Source organism: Asterias rubens, chromosome 16 (assembly GCF_902459465.1).
Source record: "Asterias rubens chromosome 16, eAstRub1.3, whole genome shotgun sequence".
Taxonomy (NCBI): domain Eukaryota; kingdom Metazoa; phylum Echinodermata; class Asteroidea; order Forcipulatida; family Asteriidae; genus Asterias; species Asterias rubens.
This window is the reverse complement of record NC_047077.1, coordinates 7250995-7266644: the sequence shown is the minus strand read 5'-3', so window position 1 is coordinate 7266644 and position 15650 is coordinate 7250995. Positions and strand designations below refer to the sequence as shown.

The 15650-nt window shown below is 46.6% G+C and overlaps 3 protein-coding genes across 3 annotated transcripts; 2 read left to right on the top strand and 1 right to left on the bottom strand.

Annotated features, from left to right (window-relative positions):
• Positions 1 to 4982: 4982 nt before the first annotated feature.
• On the top strand, positions 4983 to 6170 carry LOC117301069 (uncharacterized protein DKFZp434B061-like). The gene has a single exon (XM_033784949.1). The coding sequence runs from the start codon at positions 4983 to 4985 to the stop codon at positions 6168 to 6170; it is 1188 nt and encodes a 395-aa protein (XP_033640840.1).
• A 1212-nt stretch (positions 6171 to 7382) lies between these two features.
• On the top strand, positions 7383 to 10131 carry LOC117301066. The gene is made up of 2 exons (XM_033784948.1): positions 7383 to 7731; positions 7952 to 10131. The coding sequence occupies exons 1-2, from the start codon at positions 7383 to 7385 to the stop codon at positions 10129 to 10131; spliced, it is 2529 nt and encodes an 842-aa protein (XP_033640839.1).
• A 707-nt stretch (positions 10132 to 10838) lies between these two features.
• On the bottom strand, positions 10839 to 15387 carry LOC117301065 (epidermal retinol dehydrogenase 2-like). Its single transcript, XM_033784947.1, has 5 exons — positions 15324 to 15387; positions 14445 to 14622; positions 12874 to 13018; positions 12073 to 12314; positions 10839 to 10959 (listed from the first exon to the last, which is right to left on the bottom strand). Exons 1-5 carry the CDS (start codon positions 15385 to 15387, stop codon positions 10839 to 10841), a joined length of 750 nt encoding a protein of 249 aa, XP_033640838.1.
• Between the last annotated feature and the right edge of the window lie 263 nt (positions 15388 to 15650).

Sequence of the window (15650 nt, the reverse complement as noted above, 5' to 3'; positions counted from 1 at the left end):
TTATACCATCAACCTCTCCCCATTACACGTCACCAAGAAAGGTTTTATGCTAATATTTATTTTGAGTAATTACCAATAGTGTCGACTGCCTTTAAGCAGCTCTATGACATTGGAGCCTGATTATAGACACTCCTCTCTTGAGGCATTAAATAACTAGTTTTTGGTTACAAGACCATCAAGACCATGCGGTTTTTGCGAACAAACAGCCAGTTGTTGTGGTTTACTCATTAACTACATAATCTGCCAAACGTTGGTTGTGTGTTTTCAAAAAACACCATGGTCTTGGAACCATAACTAAACCCGAACTTTAATATGGAATCATATACTTTGCATCCAAGTACTGGTTTACCTTTCAAGTACCATACATTATATATGCACATCAGAGCCCTCTCCATAAATAATGCAAAGATTGCAAGTGTAAAATAAATAGAGATTTTACAAATAAAAGGCAAAAAATTGAAATCTATACTTTGCAATATTGTGTTTGTGTTCATCCTTTTTAAAATGCCATGACTTAACATACATGTAGTTATATATAAGAACTAGAGGGAGCACTGGCCTATATACGCGACCCGGCATGCACGCAGGCGGCCATTTTATAAGTTGACAAAACAGGCATCGCACAGTGTGTGTTTGTGCAGCCATTTTTTAAATTGACAAAACAGCATCGCGTCAGCATTCAATAAACACAAACTCCAACGTGTTCCATGCATACAGAATGGCGCGCGCGTGTATCCTTGCGGTCCTCGATGCGTTTGTGCAAGAAGCATCACCAGTGTGCCCTCTAGTTCTTATATATAACTCTATGCCCCAAACCCACCTTCAAAAACAGAAATTTTCTTTCATTCTTTCATTTACTTCTAAAAGTTGCAGTCATGGCCAAGCATGTCTGTGATTTTTTAAATATTTGTGAGTAGCCTAGAATTGTAGCTGGGTTCCACGAGTACAAGTACAAGTACTTGCTGGAGTAAAAATACAAGTCTTGGAACAAGACCTTTAACAAAAAATATGTGAATACAAGTATTATTGGTGTGCAATAGTGCAAGTGCTTTCTATGATTTCAAGTGCTAGTACCGATAAAAGTAATCGTCTTATGTTACAAGTATTTTCCCAAGAAAACTAGTAGTCCTTTCCTTCCTTGAGTATGAGCCCAAATTATTTTCCTGAGTATGAACGGTGTTCAAATAATTTTTCTTTGAGTACGAGCCCAAATTATTTTCTCCCAAGTATAGGCCAAAATTATTTTCTTGAATATGAGCCCAAATCATTTTTCTTGAGTAAGAGCCACAATTCAGGTTTAAGTCAAATATATATATTGTCTTTTGTTTTTCCTGTTGGTACCAGTTTAAGTGAGCTCGCACAAGTACAGAGAAAGTACTCAACTATTCTTAGATCTGTTAGATTTTGTTTACCAAGATCGGATGTAAATTCTACCAATATAGTTTACTCTGAACTTTTTACATACCAATATATTAGCATACGTTAAATGTATCGCTATATTACAAGTTAAATTCATAAATACTTCATCGGGTTTATCTACAACCATAGACAAAACTGTTCAGCACTAACCTTCATTTTTCTTCAATACAATGTCCCCTCAGTCAGTTTTCTCACTGTCACTCAAAGGTGCCTTTTGTTGCATGACAACAATTCTACATAAAAGCCAGCAATACAAACTCTAAGGTAATCACATTCTCATAAAATATCCCAATAATTTACACCTTGATTGTAAATAAAATAAATTTGATGTTTTATACAATTAATCACGCTGGGGTCGATTTCACAAAGAGTTAGGACTAGTCTTATCTTGAGTTAGGACGAGCAACTCATCCTAACTTAGGACTACGCATACATTTTGTATATCTCCTAGGACTAGTCTTAAGGTAGGACTAGTCCTAACTCTTTGTGAAATCGTCCCCAGTTACGGTTAATCACATACACACTCACACACGCACACTCACACATTGAGAACCCTGACAAATAATAGTAAAACCAAAACAACTTTGTCAGAACCAAATCAAAACCAAAGTCAAATGACACTCAGACATTCTGTACAAGGTATGACAAATCATACCCATATCAGGCCTGATACTTCACGGAGGCAATGAAGGCGATTGCCTCTGTGTCCCCTGGTCATTGGCCCTAGAAATGCTCCAGTACAAATTTGCAATTTCATCATAGGGTGCCCTTTACCAAGAAGAAGATGCCTTGGTGCCCTTGCTCTTTCAAAAACGAAGCATACTAGCCCTGCCATATCCCATATATTAATACCCAAATGATAAATACCCCGTATACCTTTACCCCAGCGATGGGTAAATACTTTAACCCAAATATACTTTATCCATACTAGGATATACTAGGGGTAAACTATCCCAGTCAGGCTATAAAAGTTACCCTATTTTAGAAGCCTCATCTTCTTGATCTTTAAAGGCATGGACACGTTTGGTAATTGTCAAAGACCAGGGGTCAATGTCACAAAGAGTTAGGACTCATCTTATCTCGAGGTAGGACGAGTAACTCGTCCTAACTTAGGATTAATCTTAAGGTCTGCATGCTACAGTGCAGGGTTGGGACTCTATTGTTTTTTTTAAGATAAGTCTTAAGTTAGGAAGAGTTTTGTGAAATCGACGGCAGTATTTTCACTTGGTGTATCCCAACATACACCAGTCGTACATGTATACATGCATAAAATGACAAACCTGTGAAAATTTCGGGCTCAATTGGTCATCAAAGTTGCAAGAGAATATGAAAGAAAAAACTACCTTGTTGTCAGATTTGTGCATTTTCAAATGCCAATCAAAAACTTCAGGTCTGAAATCTTAACATTAGAGTGAGAAACTACCTCTTTCTCAAAAACTATGTTACTTCAAGGAGCCATTTTTCACAATGTTTGTTAATATTAGCAGCTCTCTGTTGTCTCTATTGCTTGTAAATTATGTTATCAAGTAAGTTTTTTATGCTAATTATTACGAGTAATTACCAATAGTGTCCAGTGCCTTTTAAACTACCTCGTTCAGAATACAAAAACTACCCCAATCAGGATTGTCTTCACCCAATAAGGATAATCATAATCCCCAAAACGGAGATCTGTGAGTCTTACTGTGATCATCCCTCCAATAATAAAATACTCTTTGGTTCAAACGCAAAAAAACCCAAAAACATCTGTGCGTACATCTGACTTGCCGTTCATAGGTTTGTGCTCTAAAAATTGAGGTAGTTGGAACAATCTCCATCCCTGAATACCACAATCTATGATGGTTCCACGACCTTCAAAAAGGTCTTCAACTTAGGTACGTAAATCTTTATTTCGTATCTCAAATTGTGCTGTCATGATTTGAGTAAAGCACCCATTAACTATTGAACCTGAACCTGCAGAATGCTGTCTTTGAGGCAATTCGTGGGCGCTGCCATTTTAGTTGTACAGCAAACATCGTTTTCCCATTGGCTTTTCTGCTTACAGTCGCCTAGTCTTGGCACTCTATGCCCACGGCTGACATAGAGGGCGTTTCCAGCAGACAATGACGACAACAATCTTCGTCCCTATACCACAACCCTACTAGGCATGGTGCCTTTCTAGATGATGGTGCCAAGCCGAACATCTGACGTCACACTTTGGTGTTCACGATTAACACTGGCCTTCAGAACCTGCTGGTTACCTGCCAGATGACCTTTGACCTACCTCTTTTTTGCATGACATAGTGCTGTGTGTAGTACAAGTCTTTATGATTGTCCAAGTAAATCATTGGTTTGTAAGACTGGTGCCTGTCTTTACCCTTAGTGATAACGGCAGGGGACGAATCTAACAACAAAATTAGCTCAGCTTTTCCCTGTGTTCTGTTCCCATCCAGCAGAGACTACAGTAAGCTACTGTTCTTGGATCCTTTAATGTTCTTCATGATGTCCATTCCGGTGGAGAAAGATACTATTGCATTGAATGCACCCACAGGTAAAACTCTGAAAGGTTAATGAAAAAAAGAGAAAACTGTTAAGGATTTAGGGGACCCTGTCAAGATTAGTCAAGGACAACCAGCGAATAAATAAGGAAAAGCACGCTCGTAATTAACCTTGTTTGAAATTGGGTATCAGAAAAGCCATGGTAGAAGGACACTATACCTGGGGTTACTTTTGTTTACAAACAGCAGAGACTGAAATTGCTATACTGGAAAACAAAGCCTCAGGGGGTCTCTACATGTCACACTAACAAATCACACTTCACATAATGACCTCTAAACCTTCCAGATCACTCAAAAACTGCAAGTTTGTTTATACTACATTTAATCAGCCAGTCAAACCGCACAGCGCTCAGAGATGTGCATTATAAACTACAGGAACGAATTGAACGTACTCTTCCAAAAACCAATGATGTGATACACAGTATGTTTCTTGACAACTAAAGAATTGGAATGATTGTGATCTTCCAAAAACACTTGATGTACCCTCCCTGTATGGCATGTTTCTTGAGTTGAAAACGAGAAGATTGCAATCAATGACTCTTTCTAAAACCAATGATGAACCATCCCTTGATGATGTTTTGCAAGACCCAGGCCTCGAACCCACACTCTGCTGAGTAGAAACACCAGAGCATGAATTTAGTGCGCTTGACCTCTTGCCTGCTTATGAAATAAATCCCCACCCCACAGTAGTGTGGGTGGGTCTACGAGCGAATACTTACCTGTAGAGCGAATACTACAATTGCATTGTTCCCTATGCCGGCAGGCAAATAGCTAAGAGTTTTACACACAATAGCGCCCTCAAGAGTCCCATCCCCAACGCCCTGTGACATGCGCAACACGTCGGCGTCCTCTTTTTCTCTTAGCCGGCAAAGACAGCGGACGTGAGTACGTGATTGTCCGTATTGATAGATTCTTTGCCCCTTTTAGCTAATAAGAGTGTAATTTAGACAGATATCCGATAGAAAATAAAGGATAGTCTGTAAGAGAATTTCTTGTAGAGTTGTGTGAATTTCTTGAAGTGAGTTAATTATGAGTTATAAGAAATCGGGGAGGACAGGGTTTGTCGTTGAAGGTGGGACCTACATCCCTCCGAGACAGCCCGAGTCCTCGGGGGATTGCGGCGGTGACATTACGTCGCCGCCAAAGCAATCTCCCAGTCAGCCCCCTCAGCCACAGCCGGCTGCCGGGGCTGACGGATCTGTAACCGTCCGAGCGGGGGACCTTACGGTCTCGCCGTCTCCGCCGGGATCGCCCGACAGAAGGGGAAACGCCCCGGTAAGGCCAAAAAATCGCTCAGTACCGGGGCGACACCCAAAAAGGGACGAGTTGGTAAGCGGGACTCCACTACGGGGCCCGCCCCATCGATCCCAGGCCAGCCAGCGGGGCACGCACAGCCGGAGGGGGTACCCCTCCACGGCTCGGTGCACCCAGGGCTGGGTACAGGGCATGCACAGCCGGAGAAATTACCTCTCCACGGCTCAGTGCACCCGGCCCCCCACAGTGCACACGCAAGTACCGCGGTGCCCAGGGATGGCCTTTTATACCGCCGCCCTGACCAGGCAGCCTGCGCTATCGGGCTTGGGGCAATGGCGGTCGCCAAAGAGATTGGCAACGGGGTACAGACCCCTTGGGGCCCCGTCGGAACGCTACGTTCCGAAGGGTCGCCCTCTACTTCAGGGTTTACCCGCTGCTCGGGTATTCCCGCCCCGCAGCCGACCTCCGACACTACAACGGAGTCTGCTCTGGGACGCCCCTCCAAAAAGGGCAAGAAAGCCCGCCCTCGTAGCCCCAGCTCGAGCGGCTCCACCTCTGGTCGCCCCCACCGTGACAAACGTCACAAGGGCGGGGACCCGATCTCGAGGGAGGAATTTTTGGAAGCTTTTCACACCCTCGCGGCCTCAATTAAGGGTCGTCGCGAGGGTGGTGGACAAGGCCCCTCTGACTTGGCCACCGAACCGGTGCCCCACAGTCAGCACGGCCATGGGTGGCTTGCGCCGGGCCAACGGGGACTCCCCCACACGGCTAGCCGTGCGCCGGATTCCCCCCCGGGTTTGCCACAACCGCCCGCTAACCCATACGTTCAGGGGCGGCTGGCTACCACCCAATGGTGACCCCCTCAGGGAGGCCCGCCATGCATCAGCCTGCACCCGTCGGCGGCCTTTGAATCCGACCATGGGCGCCGTGATGATGCCGGTTCGGAATCCCGTTCTTCGATGACATCTCGTCCCTCCGACTCGGCCGACTCGGCCAATGAGGAGGACGAGTTGGTCACCTCCATTCAACGATTGTCAGTCTCCGAGACCGAGCTACGCTTGGTTCAGAGAGATATGATAAGAGTTATGAATCTCCCCTGTGAGCCGGAACCCCCCTCCGACGAACGCCAATCGTTCAAAAAGAGGGCGGGCCCCGCAACGGGCGCAGCTAAACCCTTCCCGGTGATGCCCTTGGATCGGGTGTGCAGCGACAGGATGGATGGGGTAATGGGAACAAAAAAATGGACCCCGTACTCCAAACGTACGGAGCCGTATTACCGTTTCCCTCCAGCGGATTTTCAGAAATATTTCGCCACTCCCGTTCTGCCAGACTCAGCCTCCGACAAGCTGATCGCGGACAGGGGATCATCATCTTCCAAGCTTCCGTTTGCGGACAAGATCCGCGGCAAATTGGAGGACGTCGCCCGGAAAATGGATTCTTCGGCACGCATGGGTATGCGCACAACATCCTTTCTCCTGCTCCTATCAGAATATCTGGAGCAGGGGTGCGACGAGGAAAACATGGTGCCGGCGGACATGATGATTGCGGCCCTTCATTGTTTGGACAACGGTCTTTGTTCCATCCTCGACCAGTTCACTAAGATCACGACCCTGGCGACGACGTCACGCCGCGCCAATGTGCTAGATGCACTTTTCCTACCATCAGCCGGGGCGCGTAAACGCCTCGACGATCTACCACTCACCGGCGTCGACTTATTTTCTGGGCAGTTTCAGACGTCCATGGAGGCTGAAGCGAAGCGCCTCAAAGCCACGGACAAAATCAATCTGAAAAAGCCCAACGCCCCGCCTAAGGCCGTGGGTAACAAGGCGAAGAAACAACCTTCATTCGTCATCCCCCGCCGCCGCCAACAAAAGGCGACCCGTGGCAGTTTTCGTGGCCGCGCCGATAACACGGCGGGCGCACGTTACCCACAGACTCAACCTGGCCAACCACGCACCCAGTCGGGTCGTGGTTTCCGAGCGCCCGCCCCCCGTTATACCGGGGCGTGGCGCAAGTGACTTGACAAACTCCGAGCGGCCTCCCACCGACGGACCCGTGGGGGGCCGCCTCCGGAACTTTCTGGGGTCCTGGGGGCAAGTGACCTCCGACCGGTGGGTCCTCGAAACAATCGGCCGCGGTTACGCGCTCGAGTTTACGAGGACCCCCCCGTCGGACATGCTCAGCCGGCCGACACCCGTGCCGTCCGACTTGGCAAAGCGCCGCTCCCTCGAGGGGGAAATAAACGCCCTCCTCCTCAAGGGGGCGGTGCGTATCGTCCCCCGTTCTGGGACTCAGACGGGCTTCATGTCAACCTTCTTCTTGACTCCCAAGAAGGAGGCTGGCGTGTGGCGCCCGATTTTGAACTTAAAACCCCTCAACAAGTTCATCCGTCCGAAGCGTTTCCGTATGGAGACGCTCAGGACTATACTGAGTTCCATAGTGCCACCCGCATGGGCGGCGAGTATCGACCTGAAGGACGCATACCTACACGTCCCAGTCAGGCCGGAGCACCACAAATTCCTACGTTTCCTATACAACGATACCCTGTACGAATTTGTGGTGCTCCCATTCGGACTCTCCACCGCACCGCGGGTGTTCACCCGCATTGCAAAGACAATCGGGGCGGCATTGCGGAGGCGGGGCATCATGATATTTATATATCTGGACGACTGGCTGGTCGTGGGCCCTTCTCCGACCTCGGATTTATAATCAATACCGAGAAATCCCACCTTATCCCCTCGCAGGTTCCCACCTTTCTGGGTGCGTCTCTCGACCTGCGCAGGGGATTGGCCCGCCCTTCGGAGGAACGCCTACTGAACCTTCGGCAGTGCGTTTCTCTCTTCCTCCCAGCAGTGGTGGCCCCAGCGCTGGCCTGGCTCAGACTGTTGGGCCTTATGGCCAGCATGGTGGATTTGGTGGACTTCTGCAGGTTGAGGATGAGGCCCATCCAACTTCACCTGCTCTCCTTTTACAGGCCCATCCGTCACCAAATCCACCACCTGGTGCCGACAACGCCCTGGCTAGTCCCCCACCTTCGCTGGTGGCTAGCCGATGCGAACATCTCGCAGGGCCGGGCCTTTCGTCCGCCCCCGCCGTCGGTGACCATCACGACCGACGCGTCACTCCTCGGCTGGGGGGCAACCCTCCACCCGCGTCAAATCGCAGGCGTGTGGCGTTCCGAACACCGATCGGCCCACATCAATGTCCTGGAAATGTTGGCAGTCTCCAACACACTACGGCATTTCCAGTCGGACGTCAGGGACCGTGCGGTTCTGGTGAGATGCGACAACGCCACAGTCGTGGCCTACATCAATCACCAGGGGGGCACCCGGTCGGGTCGCCTGTGTGCACTGGCCTGGGACCTCATCCACTGGTGCACACAGCGGGGAACAGCACTATCAGCAGTGTACATTCCGGGCGTAGAGAACGTCACAGCCGACGCTCTCTCAAGGGGCTGGATTGCCCCCACGGAGTGGTCCCTTCTCCCACAGGTGGCTCGGTCGCTCTTCCACTTGATCGACCGACCACACGTGGACCTGTTCGCCTCCCATGCGAACCACCAGTTGCCGATCTACTGCGCAAGGGGCCCAGACCCCAACGCATGGAAGATCGACGCTCTATCAGTAGAGTGGGACGGCCTACTGGCTTATGCATTCCCACCCATCTCGCTCGTCTCTCGGGTTCTGACCAAGATCGAGCAAGAGGATTGCCGGGTCCTTCTCATAGCCCCGTTCTGGCCCCGGCAACCGTGGTTCCCACGACTCATCAGGTTACTGGTCCACCGTCCGGTGATCCTACCAGGGCGAGCGGATCTCCTGTACCAGCCCAGTTCGGGGATGGCCCATTCGGCTCCGGGGGATCTTCACCTGACGTGCTGGGTGCTGTCACGCGATCCCTCCGCTCAGCAGGCCTTTCGCAACGGGCTGCAACAATCGCAGCCCAGTCACGACGGGCTTCCACCAGGAAGGTATACAACAGCCGACTACGCCATTTCTTTAAATGGTGTGGCCGGGAATCCCTCCATCCTACCAATACTTCTGTAGGGGAGGTGGGGGACTTCCTGGTGTATCTCCTAGATAGCGGCCTGACGACTGGTACGGTCAAAAATTACAGATCAGCCGTCGCCGCGATCCACCCCGGATTCCCAGACGGTTCCACCGTCTCAGACAACGGGGCCCTTAGCCAGTTGATCAAGGGGATGTTTGTCACCCGTCCCCCAGAACGCAAACTCGTCCCGTCTTGGGATCTGTTTGACGTTCTGTCAACCTTGGCAGGGCCTCCTTACGAGCCTATGGATTGCTCCACACTCCTACAGCTCTCAGTCAAGTTGGCGTTTCTCCTGGCCGTCGCTACTTCGCGACGGCGCAGTGAGCTGCACGCCCTGTCGGTAGAGACCGGACATATCCGATGGGAACCAGGCGGAGTCCGCCTGGTCCCCACGACCGGCTTTTTAACAAAGAACCAGTCAAGTTCCTTCACGCCCCCGGACATTTTTGTCCCGGACATCAAGTCCTTTTCATCAGAGGCGAAGGACAAACTGTGGTGCCCCGTCCGGGCACTTAAGTGGTACTTGAATCGTACGAAGTCACTTCGTACGGACCATAAAAAGCTGTTTGTGACGACAACACCGCCCTTTCGGCCGGCGTCACAGTGCACCATCTCACGATGGATCGTGACTGCCATCCGCTCCGTGCCGGGCGGCTGGCCGGCGACCGAGAATACGGTTCGGGCGCATGATGTTAGGGGGGTATCCGCCTCTTGGGCCTTCTTTAAAGGGGTTCCCTTAGCAGATATCACCAAGGCAGCCTGCTGGAAGTGTCCTAACACCTTCAGCGACCTCTACCTGAAGGATGTCCTCCAGACAGACGGCAGAGCCGGGAGAGAAGTGCTGAAGACGGCCAGTCAAGCTTCCCAGAAACACTAACTGGTGAGTCCACTTTCCTCTCTTATACATGTAATAATTTATATATTACCTATGTGCATTGGACATTTAACGAGGTGTACCTATTATGTTTTTACCCCATAATGGCGATACCCCCCTAAGGTCTTGCGCACGATTCGCGGGCCCCCAGGGCCGCGCGCGTCGTTCTCGCGGTTCCACGCGCTTGGACCGACCTGTTAACCCTGGTCCGGCCCTCTGTTGCGTAGCCCGTCTCTGGCCCCTTGGCGCCCGCTTACCGGCGGGCAGTCTAGGGCCCTCCTTGGGGTTCTTAGGCACATCCCGTGTCCTACGCCCCTGTAGACATACGATAGCCTGCGTATACCCACCGCCTACTCGGTGCGAGTCTATGCAATTGTAGTATTCGCTCTACAGGTAAGTAGAGTGAAGTAGACCCCCACCCCACAGTAGTGTGGGTGGGTCTACGAGCGAATACTTACCTGTAGAGCACCCTCCCTCCTACCCCACTATACGAGTGGTTCTTGAGTACTTAGGCGCGTATCGCTTGACGAAAAAGAGGACGCCGACGTGTTGCGCATGTCACAGGGCGTTGGGGATGGGACTCTTGAGGGCGCTATTGTGTGTAAAACTCTTAGCTATTTGCCTGCCGGCATAGGGAACAATGCAATTGTAGTATTCGCTCTACAGGTAAGTAGAGTGAAGTAGACCAAGGGAGTTAATGGTTAATGTACTTACGCTTTTAAGATTGGTGTGAACTGCATGTACCATGGAATAAATATAACCTCTTGATCTTGGAGAATGCCTTTCATGATCTCACTTATTGCATACTCGGGTTGCAACGGTGCTGGAAACCTGACAAGAAAATTTGGTAGGATTTGAAACTTTGCATGGTGGAAATACGATATAGAAAGGTTTGCGGTAACACCATGTAATGACAATCTCTAATGAGTTGGGGTGGTTCTGAAAAGATTGGTTTCAACTCGACGTTTCGATCAGTATGCTCTGATCGTCTTCTGGAGAAAAAAGAAAAGAATTAATCAATATTACAAAAGGATAAAGAGCAAAGACAATAGAGCTCAGGATTGGCACCCAACCATAGTTTATCTGCAGCAAGAGCAACAAGGCCTGGCACTCCAGTAGCAGACTGTACAACCACAGCAGCTGCTGCAGCACTAAAACAGACTGACCAACAGCAATCGCCATTGTCTTTTTTCCCTCTTTTTTTTCCAGGACGAACATGGGCAGATAATAACCCCAAGTTCGTCGTGGAAAAGTCGCCTTTTTTTCCCAGGACGAACATGTGCAAAAAAAAAAAAGACTACTGGGGGCGGATTGCAATTAAACGGTCTTAGTCAGCAGTCTAAGACCAGTCAGTTATAGCCGGCTATCTGCCTTAGACGGTCTTAGCTTAGTCAGTCATTAAGCCTGTTGAAATAAGCCAGTCTCAGATAATTCGGCGGAAAGTAATGCAATACGAACAATAATGTCCCATAATACTTAGCACATCTGCATCACTGGCAATTCGGCATTGTTCTTACTACCTAGGTTAAAATCAACGGATATCCAATCATTTTCACTCTTGGGAACATATATTTACAATACAATGTATCATCATCATAATGCCTCTCATGGGTGTAATATTCTCTAAATATTCGGTGTCATCGTAGAGCTTGTCGCATCAAATCGTCTACAACTAACAAATGCAGCGCCAGCTTTAAAAAACAAAACTGAGACCGATTATAGCCAGCTAAGAGCAGGCTTAAGATTTAAGACTGGCTATAATGATAGACCGCGCTATTGCAATCTGTCTATAATTAAAGACTGTCTAAGCACGTAGAGCAGTTTAAGACCGCTTGGTGCAATCCGCCCCGGACTTGTCCTGTCTTGAGTTTACTGGCCCGACACTGACATCACTGGCCTCGGGCCAGTGATGTCAGTGTAAAACTCCTGCCCAAGTAGACCTACCTTGACTTTGCTCCTTCAAACATGCCCCGATCCAGCAGTGAGGGACAGACAACAGACACCTTAATATCCTTCTTCATCTGTGACAGCTCACAGTGTAGAGCCTCTGAGAAACCCACGCTTGCAAACTTGCTGGTGCTCAAGTCAACGAGTCCCCCGATACCGATGAAGCCGGTTAGGGAAGCGATGTTGACGATGTGGCCATAGTTCCGCTGTTGCATTCCTGGTAGGACAGCCTTGGTCATCTATGGTTGAGAATGAAAACATCAGATATGTGAGTGCGATGCAATACATTGTAAAACCGGGATGACAGAGAAAACGGTCCTTGACTGTTTAACATTATAACTAAAATTTAAAGGGCCTTTCAGAAAAATCAAGATACATTTTTAATTTTTTTTTCTACATGTACATGTAATCTCAAAAAGCCCTGAATGAGCTTTCGCTACACTACCATACAGATTGCATTGCCACCCATTCATCTTCGAGGGAAGGCCTACGGCCAAACAGGGTCGCAACTCGTCTTATCTTCTCTAATGAGTCAAAAGAGCGGATAGGCGATGGATCAATGGTTGAGATTGGGCCAACTCTCAAGGAACCAGTACCACACACCATAAGATCATCACCAACAGTTGGTGCTTTTAAGCGCAATCTCAAAACCCATTTATTCTAGTGTTCACATTGCTGATGTTGTTTCTTGTTTGCTTGTGAAGAGCAATGATAAGTTTTGGAATTGCACTACATGTACATACATAAAGAGCTGTTATTATTATTATTTACACAACATTTAAAAGCAAGACTTTTTACCCAAATTGAAGCCATGATATTAAGATCCATGACTCGTTGAATGATTACATCTGGACAATCTTGTAGTCTCCGTGCACTGACAATCCCAGCGTTGTTCACTAAAATATCGACATTCCCGACATCTCGCAACACGTCGGACATGACCCTGTGGCAATGAAAATCACAACTATTTAAAGATCTTTTAAAGGTAAACAGTTCAGTTAAAAGTATTATACAGGATTGATAAAGATAAATATTGTCCTCTAGTTACTGAAACACAATTTCTTGATTTGTGTAATTCGTAATCATAGATGTTAAACCAATGTTTGTATGAGAGAGATTGGCTGTTGCCAGCTTGGCGTTTATATCCCCTGTGGGAGTTTGCCGAGTTCCCTTGATGGGAAGATCATTTAAACAAACAAACAAACAAAATAAGTTTTTTATTTTAGTTTGCAATCTTACAGGGTCCAATTTCATAAAGCCTCTTACAAAATACAAGTGTAAGCTTCAATTTGAGCCAGATAAAAAAATACAAATAATAATATTTAGCCATTGTGAAAGACTCTGCTAGGGTAGAAACGTCAGACCATTAACCATTTTTTGTATTTATACCATAGGTCCATTTGTTTGGCAAGTTGATTGCAAAAGCTTATTCTTTTTTCTCAAAAAATAATAATAAAAACATCCACAATTACTAACAGTTTGTTTTACTTGTTTTTGAAACATTGCCGTATAAAAAAAATGATGAGAGCAAACTTGCTGATCAAATCGTTTAGTTGTTACATTTATTTATTTATTTATTTATTTATTTATTTATTTCTATTAATAAATACCCCAGATAGTTTCGCTACTCCTATTGGTGGAGAGCGCGTCTCATGGAGTGTTTATACGGTTGATAATGACCAGCAGGAGCTGTTTATAACCGGCTGGCTTTTGTGTGTCGGCCGCGCGCGTATGCCAATATTATCACGCGGAACGCGCAATTCATAGCTATTAGTAACAGCGCGTATTCTATTTCTAACCGCACGATCGTAATCTATTTCTAAGCGCTCGCGCGTACACACAACCCACGCGCATCAAACAGATTCTTCACAAAGTTTATGAAAATATTACTTCAAACCTTGAATTTTCAATTGTCAAACTGTCGATAATTGTATTTGTTTTTTGTTTTTTAACAAAAGGGCATATGAACAGGAATAAAAGAGTAGTGACTCGTTCTTAAACGCCCGTTTAAACCCTGGCAGGATCGTTGCCGTGCGATTAAGGCCCTCACACGGCAATGACCCTGCCGGTTTTAAACGGCCGTTAAAGAACTCGTCGCTACCTTTTTATTCCCTTATTAATTATGGTTGTGAAGCCAATGATTCTCAGAAAAGCAAAGTCAATTACTTTACTTCATGTACAAGTACAAAATTCAATCACTATACTAGTCAAGAACCCTATGGAGAAAGGACAAGGAAGGAAGTTTCAGTTTCATATCTGGGAGTGGGAGGAAAACCTCAAGAGAAATATTCCAGGGAAACCCATGTTTTTGTTTCCTTTATGCTTATGAGATCCATTTAACATTATAAAATTTGTGCTTGTTTACCTACCTATTAATCTCATCTCTTTTTGTTAAATCACACTGGTATATTTTCACAGCCTGGCCAATGTCTCTTATGTTATCAGCTAGGTTTGCACATCCGTCTGCATCCAAATCAACCAGTATTAAATTGGCTCCACGAAGAGCAAACTCCCAGGCTAGCATACAACCAATATTATTTGCCGCACCTAGCAAAATAAAAATGTTTAGTACAGGTAAGAGATATTGTTTTCCAAACAAACAAATAATTTTTGTACCCGGAGACAACAATTATTTCAGCATGTAAAACGTATTTTTGTAACCCTGTTTTACTCATTTCTCAAAAACTACAGCACCTCAGCAAGTGATATTTTTAGGTAAGCTTTCTACCACCATTATCTTCAAACCGTGTAAAGTTTAATGTAAATCTGTGGACCTTATGTTTTGTGTTACAAAAAGTACCCAAATCCTTTTATTTAAAAGGAAGGTTATTACCCCACCAGGGGTGGATTTCACAAAGGTAGTCCTAACTTAGGACTAGTCCTAGGCAATGCTAAGAGATAGGACTGCAGTCCTATCTCTTAGCATCGACTGGTCCTAAAGTTAGGACCAGTAACTCATCCTAACTTAGGACTGGTCCTATCTCTTAGCATTGCCTAGGACTAGTCCTAAGTTAGGACTACCTTTGTGAAATCCACCCCTGGGTATTAACAATGTATAAAGCACACATGGCTATTGTAAAATGCGCTAAATTTGACCTACATGTAGTTATTATAAGTAGCCCACAGTTCAAGAGCTCCATACATATGGTACTACTAAAATAGTTAAGTGTTATTTATAGTACTAGCATATTTAGCACTCATACAGCTACAGTTGTTGATTATGACAGCAACATGTACCTATGTACTACATGTGCTTGACTTATGGACCGGACTGATTTCAACAAAGTTCAGATAGAGGCTGCACTCATTCATTCTGATCCTCAAGTTTATCAGATCGGAAGAAAAACACATTCGAAGTACCTTTAACTGTTTGCATAGCAGATAACATGGGTTCAAGTATAGTTCCACTATAGTATTATTTCACACTGTGCACACCGCTTGAACTTAGCACTAAACCACCGCAACAAATACTGGTCTACGAATCCAACCCAAACTTTGTTACTAAACAAACATCTGTTATTTTCAGATATTTATTGCTCTATAATTTTAAAGTGCAGGCCTGCATCTTTGTTTAC